Source organism: Lampris incognitus, chromosome 11 (genome assembly GCF_029633865.1).
Source record: "Lampris incognitus isolate fLamInc1 chromosome 11, fLamInc1.hap2, whole genome shotgun sequence".
Lineage (NCBI taxonomy): Eukaryota > Metazoa > Chordata > Actinopteri > Lampriformes > Lampridae > Lampris > Lampris incognitus.
Window position 1 is genome coordinate 57,134,697 of NC_079221.1, and position 14,363 is coordinate 57,149,059.

The 14,363-nt window shown below is 45.6% G+C and overlaps 1 protein-coding gene across 1 annotated transcript in view; it reads left to right on the plus strand.

The window, feature by feature from the left end:
* Positions 1-14,363, plus strand: part of si:dkey-230p4.1 (trichohyalin) — a 59,612-nt gene that overhangs the window by 24,696 nt on the left and 20,553 nt on the right. The window contains exons 12-19 of the mRNA XM_056288971.1: positions 5,903-6,052; positions 8,401-8,479; positions 9,138-9,215; positions 11,222-11,368; positions 11,466-11,575; positions 11,722-11,863; positions 12,009-12,202; positions 14,136-14,263. Coding sequence (XP_056144946.1) covers positions 5,903-6,052; positions 8,401-8,479; positions 9,138-9,215; positions 11,222-11,368; positions 11,466-11,575; positions 11,722-11,863; positions 12,009-12,202; positions 14,136-14,263 — 1,028 coding nt within the window. The remainder of the gene's footprint in view (positions 1-5,902; positions 6,053-8,400; positions 8,480-9,137; positions 9,216-11,221; positions 11,369-11,465; positions 11,576-11,721; positions 11,864-12,008; positions 12,203-14,135; positions 14,264-14,363) is intronic.

The window sequence follows — 14,363 nt, forward strand, 5'->3', positions numbered from 1 at the left end:
TCTTTGACGGACAGGAAGCCATTGCAGTGACATCAGGACCGGAGTGATGTGTTTTATTTTTTAGGTCTTAGTAAGGACTGAATCAGCTGCAGCTTATTTAACGATTTTTTTGTAAGACCTACAAAGACACTGTTACAGTAGTTGAGTCGACTGCAGATAAATTTTTCCAAATCCTGCTGAGACATAAATCCTTTAAATTCTTTTTTTTGAGGAGGGGGGGGGTTCCCCCTTTTCCTCCCCAATTGTATCCGGCCAATTACCCCACTCTTCTGAGCTGTACCGGTTACTGCTCCACCCTCTCTGCTGATCCGGGGAGGGCTGCAAACTACCACATGCCTCCTCCGCTACATGTGGAGTCACCAGCCACTTCTTTTCGCCTGACAGGGAGGAGTTTCACCAGGGAGATGTAGCGCATGGGAGGATCACACTATTCCCCCCAGTCCCCCCCCCCATCAGGCACCCCGACCTACCAGAGGAGGCGCTAGTACAGCGACCAGGACACATACCCACATCCGGCTTCCCACCCACAGACACAGCCAATTGTGTCTGTAGGGATGCCCAACCGAGCCGGATTCAACCCAGCGATTCCTGTGTTGGTAGGCAACAGAATAGACTGCCATGCTACCCAGATGCCCACAATCCTTTAATTCTTTATATATTCTTCAGGTGATAGTTGGTTGCCTTTGTAATTGTCTTACTGTGGCTATCTAAATTCAGGTCTGAGTCCATGACAACACCAAGATTCCTGGCTTGGTTCGTGGTTTTTAACATTACCTCTTGTAGCTGAGTGCTGACTTTTAGTTGTTCATCCTCGGCTCCAAAGACAATTACTTAATTTTTATCTTTATTTAATTGAAGACAATTCTGAGACATCGCTGATTTGTTCAGTGCACTTACTCAGTGCTTGTATGGGATTATAGTCCCCTGGTGATATGGATATGCTAGTCTGCGTGTCGTCTGCATAATTATGGTAACATATTTTTTTGTTTTCCGTAATCTGAACTGGTGGGAACATATAAATGTTAAACAGAAGCGGCCCCAGAATGGAGCCTTGGAGAACTCCACAGGTAATTTTTGTACGCTCAGATTTGTTTATTTATAGGTTTTTTTCCCCAAAAATACACACACAAAAATCAAAACACATAACCCCCCGACACACAAAAAAAAAACAAACAACAACAACAAGCAAGTCGGAGAAAACCAAAACCAAACAAAATCATCAACTAAACATGGATGAAAACAAAGGGGCTTTGTTTGTTACAACTGGAACCACTCAATAGTCAGACACCTAGTGCTAGGTAAATATATGCACACGAACATGCACACATATACAGACACAGAGATATATACAGTATATGCACTTACTTATACACAAATAAAGAGCTATACATACCCACAGATCTCAATACACATATTTGAGTACAGGCGGACAGACTCATCGACAATAACACATGAATAAGACACTTATTCCAGCTAAATTATCCCGAATTATTAAAGCATCCCCCATTCCTAGTCCTAATACTTAGAATAAAAGGATAGCTGCTGTAATTGGGGAGAAAGAGATCTATTCTGGTATTTATAAAGGAGGCAGAGCAAGAGTGAATTCTATAAAGGGAGACCAGACATCCATAAGTTTCTGACGGGACTTACAGCTGTTGTATCTGAGTTTTTCTAATGGAAATAAAGATAGCACTTCTTTGATCCAACGTGTGAATGATGGGGGCTTATCAGACTTCCAATTGCGAAGAATAAGTCTCTGGGCTTGAAGTGAGGCAAATGCTATAGAGTTGGCTTGGGGTGTGGTTATGTCTATGCCCTCACTGGGAACTCCAAAAATGGCCGTGATTGGGCTGGGTTCAATTGTTTTACAACAAATAAATGCAAAAGCTTCGAAGATGCGACCCCAAAATATGGTCAAAGATGGGCATTCCCAAAACATGTGCCCAGCTGTGGATGGGTTCAGGTGGCACCTAATACAAGTAGGATCGATATTGGGATAGAATCTGGACAGTTTCTCTCTCGTGTAATGTAAATGATGTAACACTTTGAATTGAATAAGGCGATGCCTAAGGCAGGGAGAGGTGGTGTGAATACGCTGTAAGGAATGTTTCCATATCTCTTCAGTGAGCTTGATGTTTAAATCCTGTCCCCAGGCTGATTTTGATTTTTCCAAGGAAGGTGAGCCAATAGCTTGGATAATCTTATATATTTTAGAAACGTTTCCCTTGGTATCCGGGTCCCAGTCAAATGTGATGTCTAATATGCTCTTTTCCTGCAGGACAGGAAACGAGTAGTGTCCTTTGGCAAAGCTGCGGGCCTGGAGGTATCTAAAAAAGTGTGTCTTTGGTATATTATAGTCCTTTTGGGGGATTTCAAATGAAGCAAAAATGCCATCTACAAATAGGTCGCTAAAAAAGATCAAACCGTTGTTATGCCACATTTGAAATGCTGCATCAGTCTGGGAAGGAGGAAAAAGATTATGTGTCAAGGACATATGGCTGCATGCACTATTGAAATTAAAGTGTTTTCTGAATTGATGCCAAATTCTAAGAGAGCTTTTTATCACAGGATTATTGACATGTTTAATAGTTCCCCCGGGTAGTGGAGAACTCGGTATAGATGTTGGAGAGACTTTGGGATTAGAACGTGTCTCCATAAGGGCCTAGGTGGGGCCACTTTTATTTTCAAACACTGCAATCCAGTAAGTTAATTTAACTATGTTGGCTGGCCAGCAATAAAACATAAAACTAGACAGTCCTAGACCTCCCATTAACCTAGGCATCTCCAAAATGGTTCATTTTGATCGTGGCCTGGATCTATTCCAAATAAATGACGAGATGTGACTGTCAAGGTCACGAAACATCGATTTAGGTAAGAAGAAAGGAATAATTTGGAACAGATACAGGAAACGAGGCAGCATTGTAATTTTAATTGTATTAACCCTGCCTGCCAAGGAAACCGGTAGTGAGGCCCATTTCACAAGGTCTAGTTTTGTACAGTCTAGTACGTTTTTAAAGTTATGGCCATATACTAGATCGTTATAAGATCGCATAACAGTGGTTCCTTGATCGGTAAATGAATGGTGCTCCAGCTTAAATTGAAAGTTATTGTAGTTAAGATCTGACACTATTTGGTTAATAGGAAAAAGCAGACTTTTGGAGAAGTTTAATTTATAGCCTGAGAGTCTTCCAAAGTGGTGAAACATATCTATAAGCCGAGGTAGGGATTCTACTGGATCAGATATGTAGAGAAGGACGTCGTCCGCATAAAGTGAAACTTTATGGGTAGAGCCCCCTCTCACAATGCCACCTATCTTTTCTTCTGCTCTAAAGGCTATAGCCAAGGGCTCAATAGCAATATTAAATAAATATGGAGATAGGCTGCAGCCTTGTCTAACGCCGTGATGGAGGAGAAAATAGTCTATGTTGAATTGGTTCACACTGACACCTTTGGGGTTGCATAAAGTAGTCTGATCCATGTAATGAATACTGGGCCAAATCCAGATCTTTCCAGAACAGCCAGGTTCAGTCCATCCATCCGTTATCCAAACTGCTCATCCTGCTGTTAGGGTCACGAGGGATGCTGGAGCCTATCCCAGCAGGCATTGGGTGGCAGGTGGGGAGATACCCTGGACTGGCCGCCAGGCCATCACAGGGCAAAAAATAAATAAATAAATAAAATATGAAAGGACGTGGAAAATAAAAGAAAGCTTGAGAAGTCTCTTTGGAAAGAAAGAAAATATAAAAAAGAGTAGTAGTGAAAAACTGAACAAAAAGTGGACCTGGCTTTTTATCCATCTGTTTCACTGGGGGGATGACTGACTTTTGCGCCCGGCGACATTGAGATCCACCTCCTCACTGGTTTTCATCCCGTGATTTTAAGAGAGGATTGTTTAATTTAGACTATACGCACAAATATCACACACTTAGGCTAACACCATGGTCAGTCAACAGTGATTCTAAACATGGGAGGTATATTACAGTATATTGCCTCACACACCAAGACAACATATGATTAAATAGTAATCGTTCTCTCACATTAAATACTCATACAACATGGTACTACCAACTAAACCATCTCGTATCAAAGAAGGTTGAATCGGTTCATCTGGATACAACTGGTTCAACCTTATTTGGTTTTCTTACCTGGATTATTGAGCATCAAGATATAAACTATCTAGCAAGACAAGTTTCTATACTATCGGTAGATGAACAGAAGTTAACTAACAACTCGCTGATTATCATATAGTAATAACATGAATAGAATAAAATGAAAGAAAATGACAAAATCAAATAATAAAACAAACTTCATATCGTTTGAGCCGGGAGACCTAACCACCTATGGTCACTAGATGGCAGTATGGATACACAATACAAATGCAGTTAAAATCTTGCTCACTATCTCAATTTAAGTGACAGTCACGGGAGTTTGATCAATGTTCATGAACTTGTTTGCGGAGTAACATTACCTGGATTAAACAATTGATTAAGTGGGATTAAACAATTCACATCAGCTCTGACGTGTACGGAAACAAAGAGTCGCATCGGAGGCCTCTGAAGAATGTTGGAATCTACGACCTGAAGATAAGCTTATTTGGCAAGGTCCAGAAAGTGGGGTTTGAGTATTTTTATGTGATTTGTGTGTGTGTCTGTGTGTGTCTGTGTGTGTGTCTGTCTGTGTCTGTGTCTGTGTGAGAGAGAGAGAAGGAATGAGGTTTGAATTGTTCAGTTCAAGTCATTTTCCGGGTAAACCGAGAAGGTATTTAACCTCAAACACATTATTAAGGTCTGCATTACAACATGGTGGGGTGGGGTGAGGAAGTCGCACTCTAAAGGGTTCTAGTCTTATGTGGAGATGGGATTAACTCTTCTTCCCGTGATCAACGGTGAAGAGAAAGGTCGCTAACTGGTCCTATATCCTTTTTTAGATCTGATAAGTCAGCATGAAGGGTTTACTATCTGGTCCACTTTTTACTTTTATTTGGGCTGAAGGAAGTCCCTGTGCAGGCTTCATAGATGAAGGCTCCTCATCTCTGCTGATTCCACTGGGAGAGAGTCCTCACTACTACTACTACTACTACTACTTTCGGCTGCTCCCCTTAGGGGGCGCCATAGTGGATCATCCGTTTCCATCTCTTCCTGTCCTCTGCTTCTTCCTCTGTCACACCAGCCACCTGCATGTCCTCCCTCACCACATCCATAAACCTCCTCTTTGGCCTTCCTCTCCTCCTCTTCCCTGGCAGCTCCATATTCAGCATCCTTCTCCCAGTATACCCAGCATCTCTCCTCGGTCAACGGTACCGGTGGCGGTCATTGGTAACTCGGGCCTTGACCGACCTGGTATGGAAATCTGATTTTTGATCTGGCAAAGATTTTACGCCGGATGCCCTTCCTGACGCCACCTTCCCCATTTATCCAGGTTTGGGAGCGGCACTGAGAGTGCACTGGCTTGTGCATCCTCAGTGGCTGGGTTGAGAGAAAGAGTCCTCTCTACATGTCCATTAACACGTGGCAGTCACCTTCAGCGCAGTGAACACCAACGGTCCTCTGACCATGTCTGCTTTTGTGTAGCATGCTGTCTGTATTGTTGAACCACAAGTCTGCTGCTTTTACACTTTGATCATATCGACAAATCCAGAATTAGAGAAAATGAGTGATAAATTGTGTATACACACTTTCTACAAGCAGCTCTGTGTCCATGCAGATGTGTTGTGAGAGTAAGCTCTATGACTTGATAAATATAACTGACGTCATGTGTGTGATGACAAGAGTGTTGTTTTCATATGTGTACTAGTGCAGCATTGTCTGTGTATACTTAAACTCTCTCTGTGTGTGTCTGTGTGTGTGTGTGTGTGTGTGTGTGTCTGTGTGTGTGTGTGTCTGTGTGTGTGTGTGTTCATAAGGGAGAGGGACACGGTAGTTTCTCTGCAGAGACAGGTGGAGGAGGTAGAAAGGCGAGAGGAGGACATGAAGAGAGACAACGACAGACTGAGGAGAGAGAGGGACGAAGAAGAGGAGAGGAGGAACAAGCTGGAGAGAGAGCGACAGAAACAGTAGCTCGCTTTACCTTCTCAGTAGAACAGATCCTGAACGACAGGCCCTTTTCTTCTTGTATCGTAACATGCTGATGTTACAGCCTACATGACATGACAAAGTGTTTTCCCCCTTCCTGATCTCCCCTGTGTTGCATATGTGGAACACTTCACTGTTTCAGATCCATCCATCATCCATCCATCCATCATCCAAACCGCTTATCCTGCTCTCAGGGTCACAGGGATGCTGGAGCCTATCCCAGCAGTCATTGGGCGGCAGGCGGGGAGACACCCTGGACAGGCCGCCAGGCCATCACAGGGCCCACACACACACACACACACACACACACATTCATACCTAGGGATAATTGAGTACGGTGAGTCACCTAACCTACATGTCTTTGACTCACCTGACCTACATGTCTTTGGGTCACCTGACCTACATGTCTTTGGGTCACCTGACCTTCATGTCTTTGATTCACCTGACCTACATGTCTTTGGGTCACCTGACCTTCATGTCTTTGGGTCACCTGACCTTCATGTCTTTGGGTCACCTGACCTACATGTCTTTGATTCACCTGACCTACATGTCTTTGGGTCACCTGACCTACATGTCTTTGATTCACCTGACCTACATGTCTTTGATTCACCTGACCTACATGTCTTTGGGTCACCTGACCTACATGTATTTGGTTCACCTGACCTACATGTCTTTGAGTCACCTGACCTACATGCCTTTGATTCACCTGACCTACATGTCTTTGATTCACCTGACCTACATGTCTTTGATTCACCTGACCTACATGCCTTTGATTCACCTGACCTACATGTCTTTGATTCACCTGACCTACATGTCTTTGGGTCACCTGACCTACATGTATTTGGTTCACCTGACCTACATGTCTTTGATTCACCTGACCTACATGTATTTGATTCACCTAACCTACATGTCTTTGGGTCACCTGACCTACATGTCTTTGGGTCACCTGACCTACATGTCTTTGAGTCACCTGACCTACATGTCTTTGATTCACCTGACCTACATGTCTTTGGGTCACCTGACCTACATGTCTTTGAGTCACCTGACCTACATGTCTTTGATTCACCTGACCTACATGTCTTTGATTCACCTGACCTACATGTCTTTGATTCACCTGACCTACATGTCTTTGGGTCACCTGACCTACATGTCTTTGGGTCACCTAACCTACATGTCTTTGGGTCACCTGACCTACATGTCTTTGATTCACCTGACCTACATGCCTTTGAGTCACCTGACCTACATGTCTTTGATTCACCTGACCTACATGTCTTTGACTCACCTGACCTACATGTCTTTGGGTCACCTGACCTTCATGTCTTTGATTCACCTGACCTACATGTCTTTGATTCACCTGACCTCCATGTCTTTGACTCACCTGACCTACATGTCTTTGACTCACCTGACCTACATGTCTTTGACTCACCTGACCTTCATGTCTTTGACTCACCTGACCTACATGTCTTTGGGTCACCTGACCTACATGTCTTTGGGTCACCTGACCTTCATGTCTTTGATTCACCTGACCTTCATGTCTTTGATTCACCTTACCTACATGTCTTTGATTCCCCTGACCTACATGCCTTTGAGTCACCTGACCTACATGTCTTTGGGTCACCTGACCTACATGTCTTTGGGTCACCTGACCTTCATGTCTTTGACTCACCTGACCTACATGCCTTTGACTCACCTGACCTACATGTCTTTGACTCACCTGACCTACATGTCTTTGATTCACCTGACCTACATGTCTTTGACTCACCTGACCTACAGGTCTTTGGGTCACCTGACCTACATGCCTTTGAGTCACCTGACCTACATGTCTTTGAGCTGTGGGAGGAAACCAGAGCCCCTGGAGGAAACCCACACAGACACGGGGAGAATATGCAAACTCCACACAGAGGACGACCCGGGACGACCCCCAAGGTTGGACTACCCCGGGGCTCAAACCCAGAACCTTCTTGCTGTGTGGCGGCCACCCTAACCCCGTAGTCCGAAACATCTGTTTCATAAATGCGGTCACACACTGGTTTCCTGGAGCTGCTACCCCTGACATCCTGGAGAAACTCCCAGGGCTCCTGGATTAATTTCCAACAGTTATGACAGTAATAGTCCACATCAGCCATGCCCATGTTAGTCCCACATCCCATGTCCATGTCCCACAGTCCACATCAGTGTGACAAATATGAAAAAAAAAATGGAGGAAATCAGGAAGGGGGCAAATACTTTTCATAGCACTGTACATACAATAAGAAGTTTTTGTTGCTGTGGTAAATGTCTTGAGTTGAATGTGCCGCCAGTGTCAAATATATGAAATGTGTGTTTTCAGCATGGAAAGTGAACTGGTGGAGACCACTCAGCAGATGGAGAGAGAGACACGGAGCCGCATGGAGATCCACACTCTGAAGGTAGGCTTCTTTTAAACTAGCCCAGCTTGGTCCAGTCCATCCGGTGTGTTCAGGTCCAGTCCGGTCTGGTCTACTTTGGTCAGACTCATTTTAGCTGTAGATGGAGTTGTAGTGACATCCAAGCAAATTCACCAACAGTGGTTTATCTTGGTGGAGTTGTCAACATAAAGAGATCTAACACAGGAGAAACCTGAGAGTATCTAGCCCTGTACGTAGTGAAGCATTTACAGACTAGTGGAGACTGAAATAACTAGATATCTCATTCATAAGGTAAGAACCATGGGGATCCTGGCTGTTTTCTCTTTGTTTGTATCGGACCTCTATCATCCAGTATTCACAGTGTTTAGTATTGTCATGATAAACACAGCTTATCTGAGTTTAGTAGAGTCTACTCTGGCATCCTATCATTTACTTCAGCCAACTCCAGTCTGGTTTAGTGAAGCCCAGCTGAAGACCAGATGGACACGTGGAACCACTCTGAACAGTCATCATCTTGGCTACTCATTGTGTTTGCAAATGGCTGTGGATGATCAGAAAATGTAGAATGTGTAACACTTAATTAAAGATTAATTCTATTTGTCTTTCGTTGGGCCACCACACCATGCTGTTTTCTAAATACAGCTCTCTCTCTCCTGCTGTCCTCCTGTCTGTCCTGCAGGGGGTGCTAGAGAGAGAACAGATAGGTAGACAGAGAGCAGAAGAAGAGGCTGCTGATGCCAGAGAAAGCCTTCAGAAGGTAAATACACACACACACAACACACACACACACGCTTGCTTGCTGGCTGTCCATTGTATCCGATGATGACCATCTTCTCCTACTTGTGGGTCCTTTGTTGGCTGAATAGTCCGATCCTGGATGCACAGTTGCGGCTGCAGACCGGGCATGTAAAAGTGGTGCTGGGGGGGGAGGGGGCAGGGGTAGCTTTGCGAGCATGCCTCTTCGCACACTTTGCTACACGGTGTTGTGTGCGCTGGTTTTCCATGTACTTCACTCCCTTTGAGACATGAGAGTGCCAGGTTGTGCGGTAGAAAGCAAGTTCCTCCAAAGAAGAGGGGTTGATCTGGCATCTTTTCAGTGTGGTCTTCATTTGGTCTTTGAACCGCTTGTTCTGCCCACCAGCAGTGCGTTGACCAAGGCGTAGTTGGCCGTAGAGGACTTTACGTGGGAGTCGTTGGCTGGGCATGTGAATGACATGCCCAAGCCACCTGAGTTGATGGTGGTTTAGGGTAGACTCCACGCTGCAGCTGCCTGCCCGCTCCAACACCTCTGTGTGTGGCACTCTGTCCTCCCAAGTAATGCTGAGGATCCTCTGGAGACATCTCACATGGAAGGCCTCCAGGCTTCTGAGATGGTGGCTGTAGATGGTCCATGCCTCACATCCATAGAGTAGTGTGGAGATGCACACTGCCCTGTAAACAAGCACTTTGGTGTGGAGACTGAGGTTGCTGTTCTGGAAAACCTTCCTCCTTAGACAACCAGAAGATGTTGAGGCTTGTTTGAGGCAGTGCTGAATCTCATCGTCCATTGTGCAGGTGTCGGACAGCATACTTCCCAGATATTTGAAGGCAGGAACAGTGGCCAGTTGTTGCCCTTCTGCTGTGAAGGTTGTTGGATGGCTTGGGAGGCCAGCCGTCAACTGACAGATTACCTCCGTCTTTTGGGTGTTGATAATCAGTCCCATTCTCCTGTATGCAGGTACAACTGCCGACAGAGTGTTTTGTAGGGCTTCTGGTGTGTGGACTACCAGGGCACAATCGTCGGCATACTGTAGCTCAATAATGGTCTCAGAGGTCAACTTGGTGGTTGCCTGAAACCTCCTGATGTTGAATAGGTTTCCATCAAGCCTGAAGTCAATGGTGACTCCAGCCTGCTTCTCCAGCCTCCTTCGTAACAGTGTTGTAACAGAGACTAAGAAGATATTGAACAGGACTGGGGCTAGCTAGCTAGCACACAGCCTTGTCTGACTCCAGTCTGCTCACCAAAGGGCTCAGAACTGTGGTTCCCCACTACCACTCGGGCCACCATTCCTGAGTGGAACTGGCCAAGGATGGTGAGAAACTCGGGTGGACATCCAAATTTGGCAACTCCTGAAGAACGCACGCACACACACACACACACACACACAGACACACACACACACACACACACACACACACACACACAGATACTCAAATGGAGCTTGTCTGTGTGTGTGTGTGTGTGGGGGGGGGGGTTAATAACAAGAACTTCTCCTGGATCACCACTTTGCTGTGGCGGAGAAGCTTGTGTGCACCAGTGATCCCAAGAGCAATGCCGTCCGGAGCTTGGCTGCTGGTAGGGTCCCCCAAGGCGGACAAGTCGGGGGGTTCCAGTGGAGTGTGATCCAACAAAGACCTCAACGGCGGAGCTGGAGGAAGATGTCTCCAGCTCACAATGGCAGTGAAGGTGGATGAAGGCTGCAACAGAGGGTGGTCCCCAGTCGTCTTGGTTCTCCCTGCCATTGGACTGTGGTCACCTCCGGCCAAGGACCACGTGGTGCTGCAGGCGCATCAGCCACTCCATTAAAAAGCTGTCACGCGCAGGCGTCCTCACATCATGCAGCTCCAGGATCAGCCTCTACGCCCACCTGAGGACCCAGAGGGACCCAGAGGGAGGACGGTCGTACTCCACCCTGAGTGACCACCGATGATGATGATGAATAAAAAGAAGTATCTCCATCTTCTAATCTCTTTCTCTTTGTCTCTGTCTCTGTCCCTCCTCAGGCCAGAGAGAGTGTGTTGTCTCTCTCGTCCAGTGAGAGTCTGTTGAGGCGGGAGGTAAATGTGGCTAGAGACAGTCTGGAGAAAATGGCCGCCCTCAACGAGGCTCTGGCCCAAGACAAGAGACAGCTCGGCTCACAGCTGCTGAAGGTAGAATACCTCTCTCTAATGTGCTGCTCATAGACAGTATGATCAGAGGTGAGTACTTATCTGCTGTGTGTGTGTGTGTGTGTGTGCTCGTGTATAGGTGGAGTTAGAGTTGGCAGAGAGCCAGTCCCAGCAGGAGGCTGTGGTGTCAGAGGTCGTCTCTCTACGCCGGGAGGTGAAAACGCTCAGGCAGGACTACAGCCAGCTCAGGTGGGTTTGATTTGGTTGACCTGGTTAAACCTCTAGATAATGCTTCTCCTCTCTGGCCAGTTCTCTCTGGTTACTTTGGGCTCGGTGTTGTGACCTGTGTCCTACTGCAGTCTGTCAGTTTCTATTCTGCATTCTGCCTTCCTTAGAAATGAGAGAGAGATGGAGGACGACCTGGTCCAGAAGCTGAGAGACAGCGAGAGAGAGCTGGCGAGAATAGTGGAGGAGAGAGAGAGGGAGAAGGCTGCCCTGACAGAGGAGAGAGAGAGGGATGGAAAACAGCTGGAGGAGGTAGAGAAGACTGATGAGGAGAACCAAAGTCTTGACCAGTCAGTGCTGGGTGGTCTCATTTCACATTTCTTTCTTCTTCAAATGACTCTTCCCAAATGTGTGTGTGTGTGTCTGTGTGTCTGTGTGTCTGTGTGTGGGTGTGTAGCTGCTGTCCCAGCACCAGGTGGTGTGTGAGGAGTTGAGAGGAGTGAGGGAGGAGTTGTGTGGGGTGGTGGAGACTGACAGGAGAGGGCAGAGAGACAGAGAGGAGCTGGAGAGAGAGAAGAGGAGGTGTGAGGAAGAGGTGACATCCCTGGAGGGGAGGAGGGAGCAACTGGAGGAGGAGGTGAAAGAACTGAGGTAAGATCACACTCTACTCAATATTCAATGATGCTTTATTGGCATGACTGCATTAATTCATTACAATGCTGCCAAAGCAAATCAGGTCAACAGAGTACTGAACACACATAAAGAAATAAACAAATAGATAGATAGATAGATAGATAGACAGACAGACAGACAGACAGACAGACAGACAGACAGACAGATAGATAGATAGATAGATAGATAGATAGATAGATAGATAGATAGATAGATAGATAGATAGATAGATAGATAGATAGATAGATAGACAGATTAATAGATAGATAGATAGATAGATAGATAGACAGATTAATAGATAGATAGATAGATAGATAGATAGATAGATAGATAGATAGATAGATAGATAGATAGATAGATAGATAGATAGACAGATTAATAGATAGATAGATAGATAGATAGATAGATAGATAGATAGATAGATAGATAGATAGACAGATAAATAAATAAATAGATAGATAGATAGATAGATAGATAGATAGATAGATAGATAGATAGATAGATAGATAGATAGATAGATAGATAGATAGATAGATAGATAGATAGACAGATAGGTAAATAAGTAAATACATCAATCAATCAATGAAAAAGGAACAGGTAGATCTGGCAGAAACATAGACCAGCACTGGAACAGCAACTGACAGTAACTGACAGTGTTTTGGTCACTCACTGACCCTTAGGCTATGGCATTCTGACACATATTGTGCTGCAAGCTGTGACCTTTGACCCTCCCCTAAAATAAGTGGCCATTGTTCTTTCTCATCCCGCAGTAGAACATTTGGAATCTGGTTTTCAAATGTCTCCTGGTATTTTTCTCTTATGTTCTGGAATGTCTCACAATTTAGCAGGAAGTGCATCTCTGTCTCCACCTCACCTGCCGGACAGTGAGCACATATTCTTTGCTCTTTTGGTAGCCAAGATGTTTTGTGTGTCTGTCCTTTTCAGTGGCTAGGCTGTGGTCAGTGAGCCTGTACTTGGTAAGGACGTGTCTGTCCACTGTCAGAGACAGTGGACAGACAGTCAGCCAGTTTGTCTTCTCTTTTTAGGGCCCCATAACATTCTCAGTTGTGTTGTCATTTGGTTACAACACAAATTACAACATTACAAAACAACTCTCTCGCTCTCTCTCTCTCTCTGTGTCTCTCTTTTGTCTCTCTCTGTCTGTCTCTTTCTCTCTCTCTCTGTCTCTCTGTGTCTCTGTGTTTCTGTCTGTCTATCTTGTCTCTCTCTCTCTGTCTCTGTGTCTCTCTCTGTCTGTCTCTTTCTCTCTCTCTGTCTCGCTCTCTCTGTCTCTGTGTTTCTGTCTGTCTATCTTGTCTCTCTCTGTCTGTCTCTTTCTCTCTCTGTGTCTCTCTGTCTGTCTCTTTCTCTCTCTGTGTCTCTCTTTTGTCTCTCTCTGTCTGTCTCTTTCTCTCTCTCTCTGTCTCTCTGTGTCTCTGTGTTTCTGTCTGTCTATCTTGTCTCTCTCTCTCTGTCTCTGTGTCTCTCTCTGTCTGTCTCTTTCTCTCTCTCTGTCTCGCTCTCTCTGTCTCTGTGTTTCTGTCTGTCTATCTTGTCTCTCTCTGTCTGTCTCTTTCTCTCTCTGTGTCTCTCTGTCTGTCTCTTTCTCTCTCTCTCTGTGTCTCTGTGTCTCTCTGTCTGTCTCTTTCTCTCTCTCTCTGTCTCTCTCTGTTTCTGTGTCTCTGTCTCTTTCTCTCTCTCTCTGTCTCTCTCTGTTTCTGTGTCTCTGTCTCTTTCTCTCTCTCTCTCTGTCTCACTCTCTGTGTCTCTATGTCTGTGTGTCTCTGTCTCTCTCTCTCTCTCTGTCTCGCTCTCTCTGTCTCTCTGTGTCTCTGTCTCTGTCTCTCTGTGTGTCTCTGTGTGTCTCTCTGTCTGTGTCTCTGTGTGTCTCTGTGTCTGTCTCTCTCTCCAGGTCTCTGTCAGTGTCTCTCCACCATCAGCTGGCTGTGTCTCAGAAGCAGGTGTCAGAGTCGGAGGTTGACAGATGTCAGCTGCACACACAGATACACACACTGCAGCAGGCCAAGCGCACCCTGCACGGTGGGTCTGTGTGTGTGTGTGTGTGTGTGTGTGTGTGTGTGTGTGTGTGTGTGTGTGTGTGTGTGTGTGTGTGTGTGTGTGTGTGTGTGTGTGTGAGTGT